This window comes from Eucalyptus grandis, chromosome 7 (genome assembly GCF_016545825.1).
Source record: "Eucalyptus grandis isolate ANBG69807.140 chromosome 7, ASM1654582v1, whole genome shotgun sequence".
Classification (NCBI taxonomy): Eukaryota; Viridiplantae; Streptophyta; class Magnoliopsida; order Myrtales; family Myrtaceae; genus Eucalyptus; species Eucalyptus grandis.
This window is the reverse complement of record NC_052618.1, coordinates 33,640,806-33,658,870: the sequence shown is the minus strand read 5'-3', so window position 1 is coordinate 33,658,870 and position 18,065 is coordinate 33,640,806. Positions and strand designations below refer to the sequence as shown.

At 34.7% G+C, this 18,065-nt stretch overlaps 1 protein-coding gene across 1 annotated transcript; it reads left to right on the top strand.

Moving 5' to 3' along the window:
• The first annotated feature begins 1,146 nt into the window (after positions 1-1,146).
• On the top strand, positions 1,147-11,797 carry LOC104453331 (2-hydroxy-6-oxononadienedioate/2-hydroxy-6-oxononatrienedioate hydrolase). Its single transcript, XM_018876855.2, has 4 exons — positions 1,147-1,897; positions 8,114-8,203; positions 10,967-11,034; positions 11,662-11,797. The coding sequence occupies exons 1-4, from the start codon at positions 1,157-1,159 to the stop codon at positions 11,795-11,797; spliced, it is 1,035 nt and encodes a 344-aa protein (XP_018732400.2). The 5' UTR covers positions 1,147-1,156.
• The last annotated feature ends 6,268 nt before the right edge of the window (positions 11,798-18,065 follow it).

The window sequence follows — 18,065 nt, the reverse complement described above, 5'->3', positions numbered from 1 at the left end:
AAAAATTGTACTTCTATATTGATACTCTAGTGAATTCTAGCTAGAAGGCTGTCAGCGTGGAGAGTGGACATAGGCTTGATTTAAGTCGAACCGCTATAAATTTCATGTACAATCTTTTCTTCCCTTAACTTTATTTATTTACATTTGTTGCATTCTTTTAAGTATCACAAAATCAATTCCATCTTTTATCTGATTCTGAACATTCATCGAATTCTAGTGACTCGTTTTATCAAACTTTGTTTGGTTTTCAGACTTTGTTCGAAATTAATTTTATTAATTAATTTTTTAAAAAACACCAATTCATCCCCCCTTTAAGTATTTGTACTGGCATTATCAAAGTCTAGGTGGTAGAGATGTTTATAAATACATATACCTACGTTTGTTATTTTGTTTTTAGAGAGAGTGAGAGTGTGTAGAGAGAAATAGAGAGAGAGAGAGAGAGAGAGAGAGAGAGAGAGTTAAGCTTAGCGAAGCTTGTATAGTCAAGTTTGTAAGAGTGCGGTGTGTACTCTATATTAAGCCTTCGCAAGGCATTTTGAATGATATATTCTTTTTTTTGTGTGTTTACATGCTCTCCTCATCAAATCCTTCGATGCTCCTTTATCCTTTTGGTTCCAACATTCCTGTCCAACGTGCTGATCAAGTTCAAGGATGAGCTTGGCGGCTTGACTATTCATGAAGAGAGCCTTCATTTTGATGTGGAGATAGAGAAGATCCACCAACTTGGGTCATTTCAGAGAAGCTAAGTTTGTGCTTTCTTCTTCTCTCTTTGGACAGGACTGCTAAACCACAAGGCGTGAAAAGGGGAGGAATTGATCGGAGGAGGGGCAGCAAAGAAAGGGCATTAACTAACACTGAAGTAGCACCGAGCTTCTACTGCTCTTTCCCTCCACTCACTTACGGTCGCAGATGGGGAAATTGTAGAAGTACAAACCTAAAAGTTGCGGCTGCAGAGACGGCAATTAAGGGGTGAGAGAGACGGGGGAGAGAGGGGGGCAGCTCCCAAGGTGGGAATGGGGTTAGACAACCCTCAATGATATCTAGCACAAAAGAAAAGATAAAGATAAAAGGGATATGCGGTTTAACAAGTAAATAAACTGAGACTTTGGATTCCTAGGAAAACCGGACACGCAAGTTGTCCAGTCTCCTAGGGAAAATGTGCGGTCAGACTACACCGTCAGCTTATCATTTCCCAACAATAAATGACCAGGATGTCCATGGCGAAGTACATACTGTGCATAATCAAGCTCAGAGAGAGAGAGAGAGAGAGAGAATGGTGAACACTGTAAAGATTTACAAGCCCTTGTTGCGAGCGACCATGAGTTTCGCCGGATTGAGACCTGAAAAGATCGAGGTCGAACCAGGGACTGTCATGAACATCTGGGCTCCGACCCGATCCAAGAAGAATGCCAACAACAGTAAAAAACCAGCCGTCGTCTTCCTCCACGGCTTCGTTGCCGACGGCATCCTGACATGGCAGTTCCAAGTCCTCGCCCTTGCGAGGGACTATGCAGTCTACGTGCCGGACCTCCTCTTCTTCGGTGGTTCCTCCACTGGCGACGGCCGCCGGACTGTGGGATTCCAGGCGGAGTGCCTGGCAAGGGGGCTGGCAAAGCTGGGAGTGCAGCAGTGCACAGTGGTCGGGTTCAGCTACGGCGCGGTGGTGGCGTTCAGGTTGGCCGAGTTGCAGCCTGAGCTGGTCGAGTCGGTGGTGGCGACGTGCTCTGGCCCGGTGGTGACGGAGTCGCTGACGCGGGAGTGCTTAGAGAGGTTGCGGTTTCCGACGTGGTCGGAATTTCTGTTGCCTGATTCGGCGAGTGCACTGAAGAAGTTGCTTGAAATTGGCAGCTTCCACTTCCCTAGACTCCCCAAGTGTGTTTTCAAGCACGCTTTAGAGGTACGTCCCAAAGCGAACTTTTCTAAGATCATGCACAAAAACCTTTGCTCTATCTAGAGGTTCTTAGTCCGTTATCTAAATAATCGATCGACTCTCCAATATTGGCTTTTAAATTTTCATTATGTTAATGATGTGAACGAAATGCATTTGTCAACTATGTGTAATCGAAACTACCAAATCAAAATAAAATTATCAATTCATTGATGAATTGTTGATTTATTACGTAACTAATCGGAACTCATCATTTTTACCTTTAAACTGATATCGTTTATCCATATCTAGCATGAGTCTCCTATTTTGATTGTTTTAGAACAATTTAACGTAATTTTTGTTCTTTACAATCTTTATATGTTATTTTCCAAAAAATGCTCTTAACAGAATGAGGAAAGTTGCAGGTGTGGCTTTCTTGGAAATTTCGATCACTTTTGTCTCTATTTTTCTCTTTCATGTTGCGTTTGGTAACTTTTTTGTTATTAGGAACAATTTCTAATCATAAATTATTCTTTTTTATTCTATTCCCGGGAACAATTTCTAAGCATTTTAAGCTGTTTGGTAACTGTTCAAAATTTCAATTCCCGGAATAGAATTGCGTTTAATACCATTTTGAAAATTTCTAATCCAAATCATTTTTTTTTATAATGTTCTAATAATTTTATTACTTTTTTCTTCTTTTCTTTTCTTTCTCTTCTTTTTCTTCAACGTCCATCGGTCGCCCGGCCTTGGGGTGACCAGCTACCGACGAAACGAGGGGTAGAGACCTCGTCGGAGCGTCGCCGACCCTTAGCAAGGCCGCGCCTCGTCAACCGAGCCTCGTCGAGATTGTCATGATCATCAATTTACTATGGGCAATGTGATATGGTTTAGTTGATTTAGGCTTTAAATTTGAATCACCAAGATATCTATCATTGATAATTTAATCAAATTTACCTTTTGCTTTCAATTTTATAACATATGTTATCTCTTTTTATTTCTTTTCCACCAAAAGCATTGTCAACTATAGTTGATCCTAGGTCTAAGATTGGTGAAATGCTTCATTGTTTGTGATTTGTATAATATTTTGTTTTGGATAGTTTAATGCAAAGTGCAAGTATATAATATTTCTAATTTTGGTGTTAATGACCAATTGCTTGGTTATGCTTTTATAATTTTGAGTAAATGATCGTGTTTCTTAGCTTTTTCAATGAGATGGTATTTTCAGTAAATGATTGTAGAACCTATAATTTGTGTGACAAAGTCCTCAAGATTAGATGACTCTAATCGAGTTTTTTCATCATTAATACCCTTAATCATTTTGGATTTGTTGTTGAATTAATCAATTTTAGTTTACAAACATAACAACAAAATTAAAATTCTGAAATTTCAGCTTTATATTTTTTGGCCAATGTATAATAATGTAGAGTAATGAAGATGAAAACAGATGAGAAGTAAGAAATTGCGAAGGGGCAGAGATGGGATGGGGGGTGGGGGGAAGAGAGAGTAACCACGTGTCGACTAACCTAGCCTTAGTCGTTAGCAACCCTGTCCTGTCCTGTCCTGGAGTCACCTCCATCATCACAAATGCTCCTTCTTTCCACATATTCGAAATTGGTCGATCAATTATTGTTATAATAATAATCGTTACTATTTCTTTTGCCTAAGAACTTATCAAAATTATGAAGAAAAATCCTTGTTATTATTCAAGTAATTGTTCATTTCCTCTGTAATATTAAATTTTTAAATACCTGGCTACAAAAGAATTTGATTGGATGAACCATTGGAATTATAGTATTCATTAGTTGAAATGAAAGTTTCAAAACTTTATATACAAAGTGCACAAATTGGAGGATTGATGATAGTATTAATTTAGAAATTTTGTAATTAATAAGTCCTGGAAGGAAAGTTTTTATATAGGTCCTCGAGTACTACTTTTGGACCATAATATGAAAAATGCTCTACTTTTTTCCATTCACAAAACACATGTACATGTAGGACTGTATTTGGATTAGACTATGATTCTTTTCTTAAGGTGGATTTATTTAAATATTTCAACACGTATCATTCCCATTTTCGAATATTATGGTACGCGTGCTTTTCATATAAATTTTTTACCAGCAATTTTCTTTTACAAATGAAGTTGATTGTACTTATTTTAAATACGTGGTCTTTGGTCTTGACCATGGGAAGTTACGTTACGTATCAGTTCATCACTTGTTTCATTCATTCGTCTCAAACGATATATTTGATGAGTTAAATTTTGAAAATAGTTAGATTTGATAAGTGTGGACCGCCGAGAATCTTATCAAATTTAATGATCCAAATACATTTTAATTATAAATAGGAGTTGGAGAATCTCTCTATTTTAAAGTGAGGACTTGATTCTTTGCTTCAAAATGATGAAGGCATTTATTATTCGTAATGTTGGTAGAAGGAAGAATTTTCACGAGTCTTAACATGTTGATGACATATTGGACTAAGTACTCTTCATAGTTGCACTTTGTATTATTCCATTATGTGAAAACAAGTTTTTCCACTAATTTTTTTAGCCCAATGTTAAAATATCGCATATCATGTATCTACAAGGTTTATATATTCTTTATATATTGTGATCCACTTTCACTTATCGGTTAGGTTTTGCCCTAATTTATTTTTTGTGCCGAGGGGGGGTGGGTTTCAGTAAAAATAAAATTTCTTACCCACCATCATATCTGGTGCACTATGTAGCACCGACATGCGACACGACACGTCGACACGTCATTTCTAAAAAATAGAAAATTCCAACACGTTACGACACGTTGTATATTAAATGAATATTTTTATTTTTAATTAATTTGATTCAAATTCATAAATAAATAATTAATTAAAAAAGAGCCTATAATAAATGTATACTAATAATATTAACAAATCAATTCATTTGAAATTCGAAAGATATATTCATAATTAATGCAAAACATTTTTTTAATTTTAACAAAAATTATCGATGAAACTAAAAATTAAAAAGAAATTAGAATCAATTTATTTAAATAAATCTATGATTTTCTACAATAACCAAAATTTATCATTACTCAAAATTTAATGTTTTTATTTTTCGAAATCATTTTTTAATTATTTATTTAATTTTCCGGTTAAAAAAATCCCCAAAATCAACCCCTTCTTTCGTTCGTCCTTTTCCCTCCACTCCCACGTTTATCACGTTTATTTTACTTTTTTTCCTCCCCGCACTTGACAGTGACAGGTGAGCTGTCACTCCCCCCATCTCTCTCACGCCATCAGAACTCTGTTCTTATATTTTTTGGATTTCTTTATAGAAAACCCTAGCGAGCCGCGACCCTTTTCCTATCCTCCTTGCCGCGCCGCACGACCCCCTTCCCTCCTCTCCTCTTCCTCTGGTCACCAATCCATCGCAACAGTGACGCCCCTCACCTCTCTTTGGCCATCTCTCGCCGTCGCGGTGGTCCGTTCGTGGCTTCGTCTCGCCGGCGGGAGTTTGCCTTCTCTCTTCTTTCTCTCTGTTCGGCTCTTTCTCTAGCCATCTCTCGCCGTCGCGGTGGTTCGTTCGTGGCTGGGTCTCGCCGGCGCTCGCGGCCTCTGCTCCGTCTCGCCGGTGCTCGCGACCTCTGCTCCCTCGCCCTCCCTCGCCTCCACCCTCCATCAGTCTTCCGGACACGCGTCGACACGCGTTGACCGCGTGTCCGAGCGTGTCCGAGCGTGTCGACGTGTCCGACACGTGTCGGACACGATACGGAAGCATGGACAACGTGTCCGTGCTTCATAGCTGGTGCATTGACTGCTTTGACCTTAGAAATCAGGAACCATCTACTATGACCATATCCGGTGCATCCCCCCGCCCCCTCCCCTCTTCTCATAATGGTGACAATGACTGCTTTGTTGTATGAATATTTAGTCGGAATAGAATTGAATAAGATATAATATGAAATCCAAAATTTTTATTATATGCTAATTATTGTTTGGTGAATTGTAGTAATAGAGCTTGATGTTTTCATATCCTATCATATTCATTATTTGACATCAACAATATATGACAAATAGATTTAAACTAAGATGTTAGGAATCTCTTACGGTTCATTGCTAAAAAAAAAAAAATCATAAATGCACAAATAGAGATCATCTCTATCAATAAATCATAATTATTATACAATCTAAATCTTAAATAACAAAGGAGTTCATGCAACATTTCAAAGCCATAGCTTCGATTTTGACAAGAGATGTAATCAAATTACAACAATATTGACAATATAGATCAATTAGCGAATGTTGAATCTAGAAATAGAGAGAAAACATGATGATTTATCTTTGCAGTTCTAAAAAGCATAATGCTTTGACTTTCATGCCTACTTCAATTTATTTACTTTTTTTATTACTTTTCCTCTCGTTTTCTTTCTTTTCTTTTTTTATTTTTTATATTCCCTTCCATAATTTTTAATAAAATTTATTAAGTAATAAACTATATTAAAATTCCTAAAATATGTAATAAATATAAGTGCTAAATATATATTATAACATAAAAATAAATTAAAATAAATAAATAAAAATAGGAATAAATTCATATATAAAAAAAATACTTTAACAGCATTGCGGGCTGATTTTAACTGTAATTTTTTTTTTCCGACAGAACTGTTAAAAAAGAAAGTACAAATGATTGGCCATCGTATCATGGAAATCATTCATCACCTCGCCCGAATCTACCATCCTAACGCGTTGGATGCCTCAGTAGCATTGGGTTCTCCTCTACGAAATCAGTATATGTCCGCTGGAGCTGCAGTCAAATGTGCCTGTTGTGCACACGAAGTGGGCCCAAAAGTGCTACTCTTGACCGGTCGATAATTCTCCTTGGGATGCTATTGAGAATCGGAGGAAGTTAAAAAGTGGTGTGCTATTCCTCCAAACACATAAAAAAGCTAAGAATTACGCTAAACAACTGCAATAGTTAAAATTAAACAAACGGGCTTTTTAAACTTTAATTTGTTAACACAAGAATCCGTTATTCAAATTGTATTTTTGGAGGTACAAAAGCTACTTTACTATGATATCTATGATGTGATCACAATTCACATAGACACAAAAAGAATAATCATTAGCTACATAGTCTTTGTAACGTCTTTGCACATTCACATCTAGCATCATTGATGTGGTTAATTTTAATCTTAGTTACTAAATAACTAATTACCTCAAAGGTGATAGTTGCGGAGTATGTAGGAACATGGTTATACAATTTGTGTACCTAATATTTCTCAATAAACAAAATCCAAAATTCCTTTTTTGTGTGTTTTAGCAACAAAGTACCTAATATTTCTCGACGGTGATCATCATAGAATATATAGAAATTTGGTTACACAATCTGTGCATATAATATTACCCAATAAAAAAAAAAAAATCATAATCCTCTGTGTGTGCAAGTCAATGGGTTCACAATGGGCGCTCATGGTTGCGTGTCATGTGGCATTTACATAAGCGAAACCACTGTTTTAGCCATGGCATTAGTAAAACTTATGATTATTTACATACTCCTTTGAATATAGTAAATGCTACATGAGTACTTACCTTTAGAAACGAATTTGTGCCTCCACGTCAATTATAATTGCGTCTCTATATACAAACATAACATTTCTGTTCCGAAAATATTCTCCATGAAATCCTGAATTCTCAAACCCATCCAAAACACTTAAAACCAATTAAAAACCAAATCCCTTAGATTTTAAGCATGATGTTAGAATGAGCTTGTAAGGAAGGGCAATTTGATCTTTTAAATGTGAGATATTGCTTAGAGGTATGTCAATAATATGTGCATAAATATAGGTGTGAAGTAGATATTAGGTCAAAAGTGAGATATGGGCACGGCAGCATTGATGGTGGGGTTGGGGCAGAGCAAAACAAAGTAGATCTCGTCTCCATTGTCGTGGGGAGACATTCAGATGTCATCTCCTCTGTGGTGAACGATCATCATCAGGATAATTGTGCCCCGATAACGGGGGGAGAGAGAGATCTGTCAAAACAAGTCTTGTCGTTGAAGTGGAGGCGCCCGTTGTGGTGCTGGGACTGGAGGTGGCGGTCCTCGTCGATGATGGTGGTCAGAGAGAGAGAGAGAGACTTTTTTTTTTTGTCAAGAGAGAGACTTCGTTAGTGGTATTTATGAGCATGTGTAGAAATCTCTGCGGACCCTCCGCGTAAAGATGAGTGGTTTACAGCAAATATATGCATTTCTTGTCATTTGGATGGCAGGTCATATTTGACTACAGAAAAGAGAGAGTCGAATTGCTGGAGGCTCTGGTCATTCCAGACGAGGATTTCGCTTTCCCACGGTACCCTCAGGTTTGATGAAGCTTCTCCCTTGGTTGTTGGTTTTTTTAAACCTACGAATTTTCGTTACGACAAAAAATATAGTTTTTAAATAAATAAATAAATAACTGATTTTTCAAAGCATAAATGAGTGAAATCGCACCATGCATGATGCCTTCACGGTTGAAAAATTCTGTTTATACTCATTTTATGAGTGGAGTAATGAACGAAATAAGTACTTGAGAAATCTTTCTTATTGGATGTAATATGAGATGTGATTCATTATTTCTTTCATTCATTGTTGATTTTCTCTAACATAGAGACTCTACGTATAGTACTTTGATCAAATAATTCTACATGTCACTCTCGTATTCGTTTTGTTGTGATAATGCCAGACGTGTTTGTAACCTACTCGAGTATACAAAAAGGAAAAATAGTGCAAAACCACCTATATTAAGAAAAACATACACAAATGTCTCATTTATTTTTATTTGAGGCCATAACCAGCTAATCTTCTTGATAGATGGTTTATAAAGATGCTTGTGTAAAACTTTTCACACTGTCGTATATGCTATAATTACTTTGCCAAAAGCTAGTCCTTAGAACTCTTGTCCTTGCAACCTATAAAATTACTTCTTGTGGTTCTCACCAAATCCAAAGGTAGATAATACACAGTGAATTCATAACATGCCTATGCAAGATATGCATAATTGACTTGATCCAAACCCTTTGATCTTGTCAGATCATGTGAGGCTTGTGCATCTAACAACTAAGATAATTTAGGATAATTATTATAAAAGTTCTAAACTTATTACATTTATGTCAATTTAATACTAAACATTCTCACGTTCTATCAATTGAGTCAATTTTAATCATTTTTTTTTGGTAAAAATCACTGGCGTGGATGACGGCCATCCTACGTGATATGACTTGTGCTAACATGGATAATTTTTAGTTTATTAATATTTTTCAAATTTTTATTAATCATTTTCCTTTGCTTCTTTTCATTTCTTTTTTCTTTTTATCATTGTGGTTGGTGAGGGTCAATAGAGCTTGTCAGCCACTAGGCAAGGGTCGAAAAGCCTTCACTAGTTATAGGTAAGAACTGTAAAGCCCTCACTAGCCACGAGCAAAGGTGGCCTTGCCCTTAGCTGACAAGGCAGACCTTGCCTAGATTTGGTAGTGAAGCCCTGATAGCCTTGCCTAGTGGCTAGCGAGCTTTGACAACTCTCATCGTATACGGTGAAAAAAAAAGAAGAGGAAAGAAGGTAAAGAAAAAAATTATTAAAAATTGTCCATATTAGCACTGATCATATCGCGTAGAATGGCTTGTGTTTCGCTAAAATTCATCTCATGGATTTAATTAGCAAAATGTGTAAAGATTTATGACTAAATTAGCATAATTGAAAGGCCTATAACTGAATTGGCACTAGTGCAATATGTTTAAGACTTTTTTTGGTAATTATCCCTAGATAAATCTATATATTAGGCCAAAATCTCATATGTAATTACATGTGCATGCCTTTGAATACGTGTTTATCATTGAAATTGATAATTTTCATGTTCAATTTAGTATTCCCTAGTGGAAATGGTAGGTATATTTACCTCGATATATCAAGTTGCTCTATTTCTTATCTGATGTTGGAACACTATCTAGTTGATAAATGCTCATTAAAAGTTCTCTCACATCACTTATTATATTAACGGTCTTTGTATACCTGATAATCTCTTTTTTGTATTTGGTCAATCTCTTTTTACGTGATGCAAAAACTTACATATTCTATAGTAGGAATCTGTACAGAGTTTGGGGCATAAATGGAAAAGGCAAAAGAAAGTAAGGTTAGAACCCAAGTGAATGGTTACATGCAAAATTGTAACGTGTACTCTGTGCATGTGAACTTACTTAATGCTATTGCTAACCATTAGACCCTGTGGCCCTACATGGAATCAATATGTAGAACATTGTTTGGTTGTAATAGTGTCTATTATATTACATGTTCATTGCCTATTACAGTTTTTGTTTGCAGTAATAGTTGTTACATCATAATTTTTATTATAGCCAAAACTACATTAATTATCCATGTTAGATTATTATTCCGAATTATGACTAAATTTGTTGTATTATGTACATAGTAATAACATTAATTATATTTTTTTTTGACGTATACATATGTTATGTCGTTAATAAATAAAATATTAGATATAATCAGTAAACAGTTGATGTTATAATAATTATGCTATCTATAAGAAAAATATTGGTTTATGTTAAAATTATAACAATAACTAGCATCATATTAGTTACCTACTATCAGGTACAATTATCTATATTTCTATAATCAAATAGTTTATTATTCATAATATAATGAATAATCATTACTGATTATATTAATCAATGCTCAAAAAATTATAATTGTTATTTCAATCTACTTTTAACTATGTGATAACTAGTAGTCTTTTAATAGGATAAACCATTAAGTTGAAGTCATAATCATTCATAATTGTTAAATAACTTAAAATAAAAAAAAACTATTTACCCTTTATTTTATATGTGATTCATACAACCAAATAGTATAATAAATATTATAATACTTAAATCAAACAATGTACTAATTAATGCAATAGCCATTACGCTACAACTTATTCCATTACTACAAATAAATTGGCTGATAAAATAGTTTATACGAATGGACTCACATTATTCGGGTGTACGCAAGACTTTCTCAAACTATCCTCCTTCTAGTCATATTTGTAGAATGTAGTGGAAATCGGCTGATGATTGATATGATCTTTTTGCAGAAGGTGCATCTGGTCTGGGGCGAGAATGACAGGATCTTCCCATTGGAAGTAGCCCAATCACTGAAAGAGTATGTTTACAGATTTTCATTTAACAGTTCGTCAATCAATTTATATTTATTTGTTTATTTATCCATGCTAAAGTTTTAAAGCTAAAACCATATTGTTATATCAGCATGTCTTGGCTATTTCCTTTAGCTCGATTATCATTGATCGTGAAGAAAGAAGTCATGTGTTAACAAAAACTTTAACCGCAGTTCTTATTTTGTCCAATTTTAGTTTGCAATTAAGACAAGAAGATTGTTACTGCTCATTAGATTGCAATATGTTCGTATCAGAGTTTTAAGAAATGAATTTTGATATATAACATCAATTTATGACGATGGCAGTTTAATTTTTCTTTTGCACGTTTTGTGGACCTAATAAAGCTATTATATGTTGTATGGGAAATTGCATGAAGCTAATGGGAAGTATTGATAAACTTGTAACGATTTATTTATATTATTGGCACTTGGTTCACTGATAATTTCCCGTTAAATAGCTCTCTCTCTCTCTCTCTCTCTCTCTCTCTCTCTCTCTTCCTGACCTGATAGCTATTACTGTAAATAGGCATACTTAAAAGATGTTTGCTCCACTGGGTTTCCGTTCAATTATCTTCAGAAGAAATTTGACTCGTTCGGTTATGTTCTTTTGGACAGAAATTTGGGAGATAATGCAACACTGGTATGCATTGAGAAAGCAGGCCATATTGTTGCAGTGGAGAGACCTTTCGTCTACAATAAATGTTTGAAGAAAATTCTGGCCTCTATTTACAAAGCTGGACACACAAAATAGTTGGGTCGCAGAATATCTTCTGATGACTACTATGACAATTAGCAGAATAATTAAAGAGATTACAAATATTGTCAATTTGTATGGTTTGCACCTTGATGAATTTGTTTTAAGTTAGACACATGCACTTAATTATCACAATAAATAACAATTCTATTTGGTGGCAATCTTGCTAAGCAAACCTCTCACATTGCTTCCTCGATTGCTTCTGTTGCTGCAATATACTCTAACCTTAGTGTTTGGAATTATGTTATGGATTTGCTTTACTATATAAGAAGAATATAGAGAGAGATAGAGGAATAGTGGTGGTAGATGACTGTTTATTGTCACTGTCCGCCATGAGGACATAGTCATAGGAGAGAGGGGGCTCCGGTGGTGGAGGCAGCTCAGAGGCGGAGTTGGCTAGAAGATTGTCACGGGCGGAGTCGGACCAGATCTAAGGTGTTGTCGGTGAGGGGATGCACACTGGTCAGGATTGAGGGGCTGAAGAGAGAGAAAGAGAGACTAATCTGCATTTTCTAGACAAAATCCTTTTTTCTTGGACCAGGAAGATGATGGTAGCAATAACTTTTAAATCCCCATTAGTTTGTTAATGTGGATGCCATATTAAATGATCACTAGTGACTTTGAACAAAAGGTCAAGAATAAATTTGGGACTTGAGTAAAAGTTGGTGATTCCTTTATATATAAAAAGTTGGTAACATAGTTTGAACTGAACATAAAATTGAAGAATACTTAGGGATTTAGGCAACGAACTAGGTCGTATCCAGCAAAAATCTTGCGATATAAATCGGTTCCTTAAAAAAAGCGCGCATTTATCCGTATGTTTCAGAAATTGACGGTAAATGGAAGTTTGTTTTTTCTTTAAAAAGAAAAAAAGAACGGACGTTCGGGGTAAATACACGTGCTAACGAAGATGGCAGGACAGAGGGGACAAAGGCGGCATAGCACGCGTTAGACGGCAGCGTGTACGCAGCAGGAGGGGTGGGTTTCCTCCGTGTGCAATGACTGTTGAGACAGAACTTATTGTTTTAAAAAAAAAAGGAAAATTTTAATTAAGGGCCTAAAGTGAAATCGTTTTCTAAAAAAAAAATGCTTAAAGTGGACATTGTATCAAATAAGGGCCCGAAATGATCAATTTAGTCTCAAATAAGGGTTTCAACTTGAAAGCCAGTCAAATCTTATTTGCAACTAGGGGTATTTTCGTCTAAATACTTTTTTCTTTTCTTTTCTTTCTTCTTTCATCTTGCTCACCTCCTTCTTGACAAATGCATCAGACTCCTCACTCACGAGCTTGCACACGTGCAAAACAATTTGAATAATTTAGAAAAGAAGAAAACTAAAAGATATTCGAGAAATTATGCAATTTTGCAAAACTGCAAATTGCTTGCTTTAGTTCTGCGGCCTCCCCATCAACAAACTTCAAAGTGCATGCTCTCTACATTATGCAATTTTGCATCCTCACCCAAGAACTCATCGATTTCGGCATAAGTTGGCTTTTAAGTTATTCGCCACCACTCACCTTCTTCGATGACGATAATGAACTTGAGAATCAAGAAATATCCATCAGCGGGTTTTTTTTTTTTTTAAATTCAATTTGCTTATAAAAACGTATTATGGCAATTAAAGTAATGGTTTCATGTTCTCCCCACCAATGAAATTGCCTATGCCATGATAACTTTCACTCATAGCTTCTTGGGAATGTTTTATTGGGTCGGGTTGGATTATCCATAACATTCATAGACGCAACTTGCATTGAGGTGGAATATGTGGCTTCTTAAGAGGGTCCAATTGTGTCGTGCATGCTGGTTATTTTCAAAAGCTGTTGAATCATTCTAACCTGTGATTGAAGATACTCGCCTTTAGTGGCGATTCAAATCAAACAGCACTCAATCTAAAAAACGAATGACTCGGGTCTACACATGTTCAAACAAATTTGCCTCTCTAACTCTAAAATATTATCTACACATATTTGAGAGAGAATAACAAGATGAAAAAAGTGAAAAATCGCTCAGAAATTCCCAAAACCACGTATTTCACTAAACAAATCAATGCACATGAGTATCACAGAAATTCCTCAAAAAGCTATAATAAATTTGGCTTAGGCACTTCAATCTAGCTTCTCCTCACTAAGATCGATCATAGCCTGCGTGAGCACCGATTTGAATTCAAGCATCAATGACCACGAGGGCAGCAAACTAATGGCTTACACCTCATCATGCTTCGTGCTTGACCACGACCACAAGATATGGGGATCGAATCGAGCTGAGCATCATATCTTGGTCCACTCGTGCTCGATTTAGGGCTTGGATTGACCTCCATCTTTCAACAAAGGTATTGGAATTGCTGTTGAGGGTAATGGCGAATGAGGTTGAGGGCGTTGATGGCTAATTCCACAAGGAAGATAAGATGGACTTTGGAGAACACGATCTAAAGAGTGAAAAAGGTGAAGACACGATGATGATGAAAAAAAAAAGAGAAGGAGAAAATAAATTTAAAAAAAAAAAAGAAGGAAAAAAAGTCTTTAGACAAAAATACCCCTAGATGCAAATAAGATTTGGTTGTCTTTTAAGTTGAGGCCCTTATTTGAAATTAAGTTGGTCACTTTAGGTCCTTTTTTGAGACAATGTCCATTTTAGGTTTTTTTTTTTTTTTAGAAAATGGTTCCACCTTAGGCCCTTAATTGAAATTTTCCCAAAAAAAATGAATTTCCATGAGGAGTTGTGCCGCGCGAACTCCAGGAAAGGAATGTCCTTTACCCAGCCAAGAAAATCCCACGAGGAATGCGTTCGGAGTGGATAAAAATACCACAACTGTCACGGAGTTCGAACATTTGAGTATTATATTTTTTTTATCATTTGAATATTATAACTTAAAAAAAAAATAGTTTAGTTGAATGTCATAACCTTTGATCGATCATTTGAGTGCTAATTTTTTTTTTTAAAACATTCACTCAAATACTGAAAATCAACATGGCATAACATTTATGGTAAATATTTTTACAAATTTATCGCACTCAAATTATCAATTCAAAAGTTATTTGATATTTAAGTGATAAAAAAAATTATGTTATTTAAATGAACGCCATACAAAAGTCATGCAGCTTAATGGTGTGCTTTTTCAAAGTTGAGAGCAACAATCAGTATATTCTAATCCAATTGGCATAAGTATTTTGGTTTGGTTGCTTTCACGTCCTTCTTTTGGTTTCTCGAACTTGAGTTGTGAAACTCACTTTTTGCACCTTCTTCCGCAAGATAAAATCTCTCGTTACAAAGGTGAATTTATTTCATAGGCATTCATCCAACAATGCTTGTGTCATATGAAGATCTTTTTTAAGCATTATTTTTTTTTAATTATCCCACCTGGAAATTTTCCTCATTTCATGTACTATTAGCGGATATCTGCTCGCCGCACCTAATCCCTTGAAAGTTCTGGCTTGAATTTGACCTTTTCATTTACTTTCTTTTTTTTTTTGGCAGAAAATTGAGAAATAAAACAACATTGGAGTGCATTAAGAAAGTAGACCATCTTGCTTTCTTGATATTGCAGAGAGCAAGCAATCAAATAATAAAATAAACCGAGTAAGAAAATAAATTGGACATTATTTATATGTGGTTCGATCAACGTGACTTACATCTATTGGGAGAACAACACAAAATTTGACTAGAGAACAGGCAACACAACGAAAATTACAACCACATTTGAGTAATTCAAGTACTCTCAATATTTTACTAGATGACTTGGTTCTATGTCAAATAAAAAGACAAAAGGGGTAGAAAAGGTCTTATCTAGACTCCATAATTTTTTTTTTTTTTAAAGAATAGGATAAATCATTAAGTTAAGGAGTCAAATGGTCCTTCTTGGGGATAGAGGGACTTAAACCTTCATGATTTTTAAAGTCGACGGATTTTCCTCTTACTCTAAATTTCATTGTTGTTGGTATTGACATGTAGAATGGGACTCTATCTATATTTTCGTCCAATTAATCAATTCTTCAAAAGATTTGTCAAACCATGGAGTAAATGATTTAATCAATGAATATTCGATTCTTTCTTCAACTTAGAATTGATTCACAACAATTGTTTCCTTTTTCATATAAAAAATTCGCGTAGTCATTAATCATTTGAGATAGTATTCAGTACATATATGTATATACATAAGTTTATCCTTTCCCTTTCTCAAGCTTCGATAAAAGATTCCTTTCCCAATACAACGTGCTCAACTTCATTTGTTAGAACAGCTCCCATTGAGTCTCTGCACCTATCCTATCCTTTTTTTATTCTCACTTTATGAGCCATTATTGTTTTGTTGGTTTTCGTAAAATAGGATTTGGCTTAGGATTGTCCATCTTTAATTCCATGGTTTCTCTAAATTTGAAAGTTGTCACTTAGTAGGTTTCCATACCAAGGCTCAATCCAATTAAGTCCATAGCGTCTACCAATTTTGCTATCCCCATTTTATTTATGCTAAAATCCTGCATTTATTCGAATTACACATCGAATTATATATATAAACTAGAGAAAAAAAAAGTGTTTTTGTTCTTTAAATTTCTTGCATATCTTCTTTAATCTCTATCGAGACCTCCATTTGATCCAATCAAAAATAATTCTATTATTTCTGTATCCGCAATTCAATATAGATGGATATAATCTATATCAGATAACATATCTATGCCTCTTTTACTCTCATTCTTCTTATTCAATTTGGAATACTCAAAGAGTCATTTTTTTTTTGAATGACAATAGAGGAATGTCTCATTCATTATGGTTTGTAATGCATTTATCTTTATTTTATCTTTTATTTTTCTTCTTATCCTTTCCTTAGAGTAAAGTGGACCTTCTATAAGATAACTCAAAAAAAAAAAAAAAAAAAAAAAAAGGAAATCGAAATTGGATATTTATTAAATTGTATTGTTTATTTAATACACATTAATCATTTATAATATCTATAACGAATCATTTCTTTCTATAAGAAATCATTTCATTAATTTAAAAATAGAACATAATTCTTATTATTTAGAATTCTATAAACTATATAAACACATTAATTAATTTAGATAAATATTATTTATTATGTATAACTAATAACTATTAATATTAGTTAGAAATACATATTCTATTTTAATTTGTATTAGTAGTTAAATTAAAAATGACTATTCTAACAATTAGAATTTCTATTTTTAAAATATATAATAAGATTCTAATCCGATTATTCTATATTCTATTTAGTATTTCAATTTAGTTCAATTCTATCTATTCTATTTCGTTAGATTATATTTCGCATTTTTATATGGATGATATAACAGTAAATTTTTGTCGGGGCATGAGGACCTTAATAAGGAGCGACTCCTAGCATGCTCTTGCTCTTGGTGACGAAGGGGCTAAAAATGAACCAAACTGTGCACTAGATAGGAGAAGAGTGATTTTGGAATATATAATGTGTGCGTGTGTGTGCGTGTGTGAAAAATAAAATTAACTCATGGAGGTGGCTTTTGATATTATGGTAAGTTTTGCTTTGGATTCCAAAGTTAAGCATGTTCAAGTTAGAACACTACCAGGATGGCCGAACTCTTGAGAAAGTTCTACCTATAAGCCAAAGGACAAAATCATGAGGCTCGGAATGGGACGGGTCAAAATGGGCAATACCTTAAGTGAGTTAATATAGGAATATCACAATATGATATCAGAGTAGGAGCCCCTCTAGTAGGCTTGTAGTTTTAAGATAAGTTGTTGACACTTGATTTTTAGTTGACGCGTCGAAGATAAAAAAAAAAAAAAAAAAAAAAAAAAAAAAAAAAACTCAATATTAGGGTTTTCGATTTCAACAGAGCCCTTGAATTTTTTTACACAATCTATTCATGGATTTGATTATTGGATGTTAATTTCTTGATTGTTGCACCCTATACGATCACCCCTCAAATGTTAGTGGCATAGGATAAAAATGAATAAAAATTACACGCAAAACATTTTTGGAATAAAGAGAAAAGATACCAAAAGGGCGTTAGATTAATTTAGCATAATTAAGTTCCTGAATCCATTGAATCATTGGTTCACATAAGTTAATGTATGCCCACCATATTTTACTTGGGTGTCTAAATTACCCATAACCGGTTAGTGGCATCTTCAAAAGGTAAGATTAAGTACATTTCGGATTCAATGTTGAGTTGCGATTAGTAGGGCCTAGGAGAGCACGTACAACATGAGCAATGACCTTTTGAGAGGAGCCTTCATTCTTATTTAGTAGTCCATTAGCCTTCCCCCTAGTGGTTCAC

What these genes read in the sequence shown, in the direction of transcription:
- LOC104453331 (XM_018876855.2), top strand. Translation starts at nt 1,157, where the DNA reads ATGTGCGGTCAGACTACACCGTCAGCTTATCATTTCCCAACAATAAAT. An exon ending in CTTTCCCACGGTACCCTCAG is followed by an intron (nt 8,204 to 10,966) that starts GTTTGATGAAGC and finishes ATCTTTTTGCAG; the next exon opens with AAGGTGCATCTGGTCTGGGG. An exon ending in GTAGCCCAATCACTGAAAGA is followed by an intron (nt 11,035 to 11,661) that starts GTATGTTTACAG and finishes TCTTTTGGACAG; the next exon opens with AAATTTGGGAGATAATGCAA.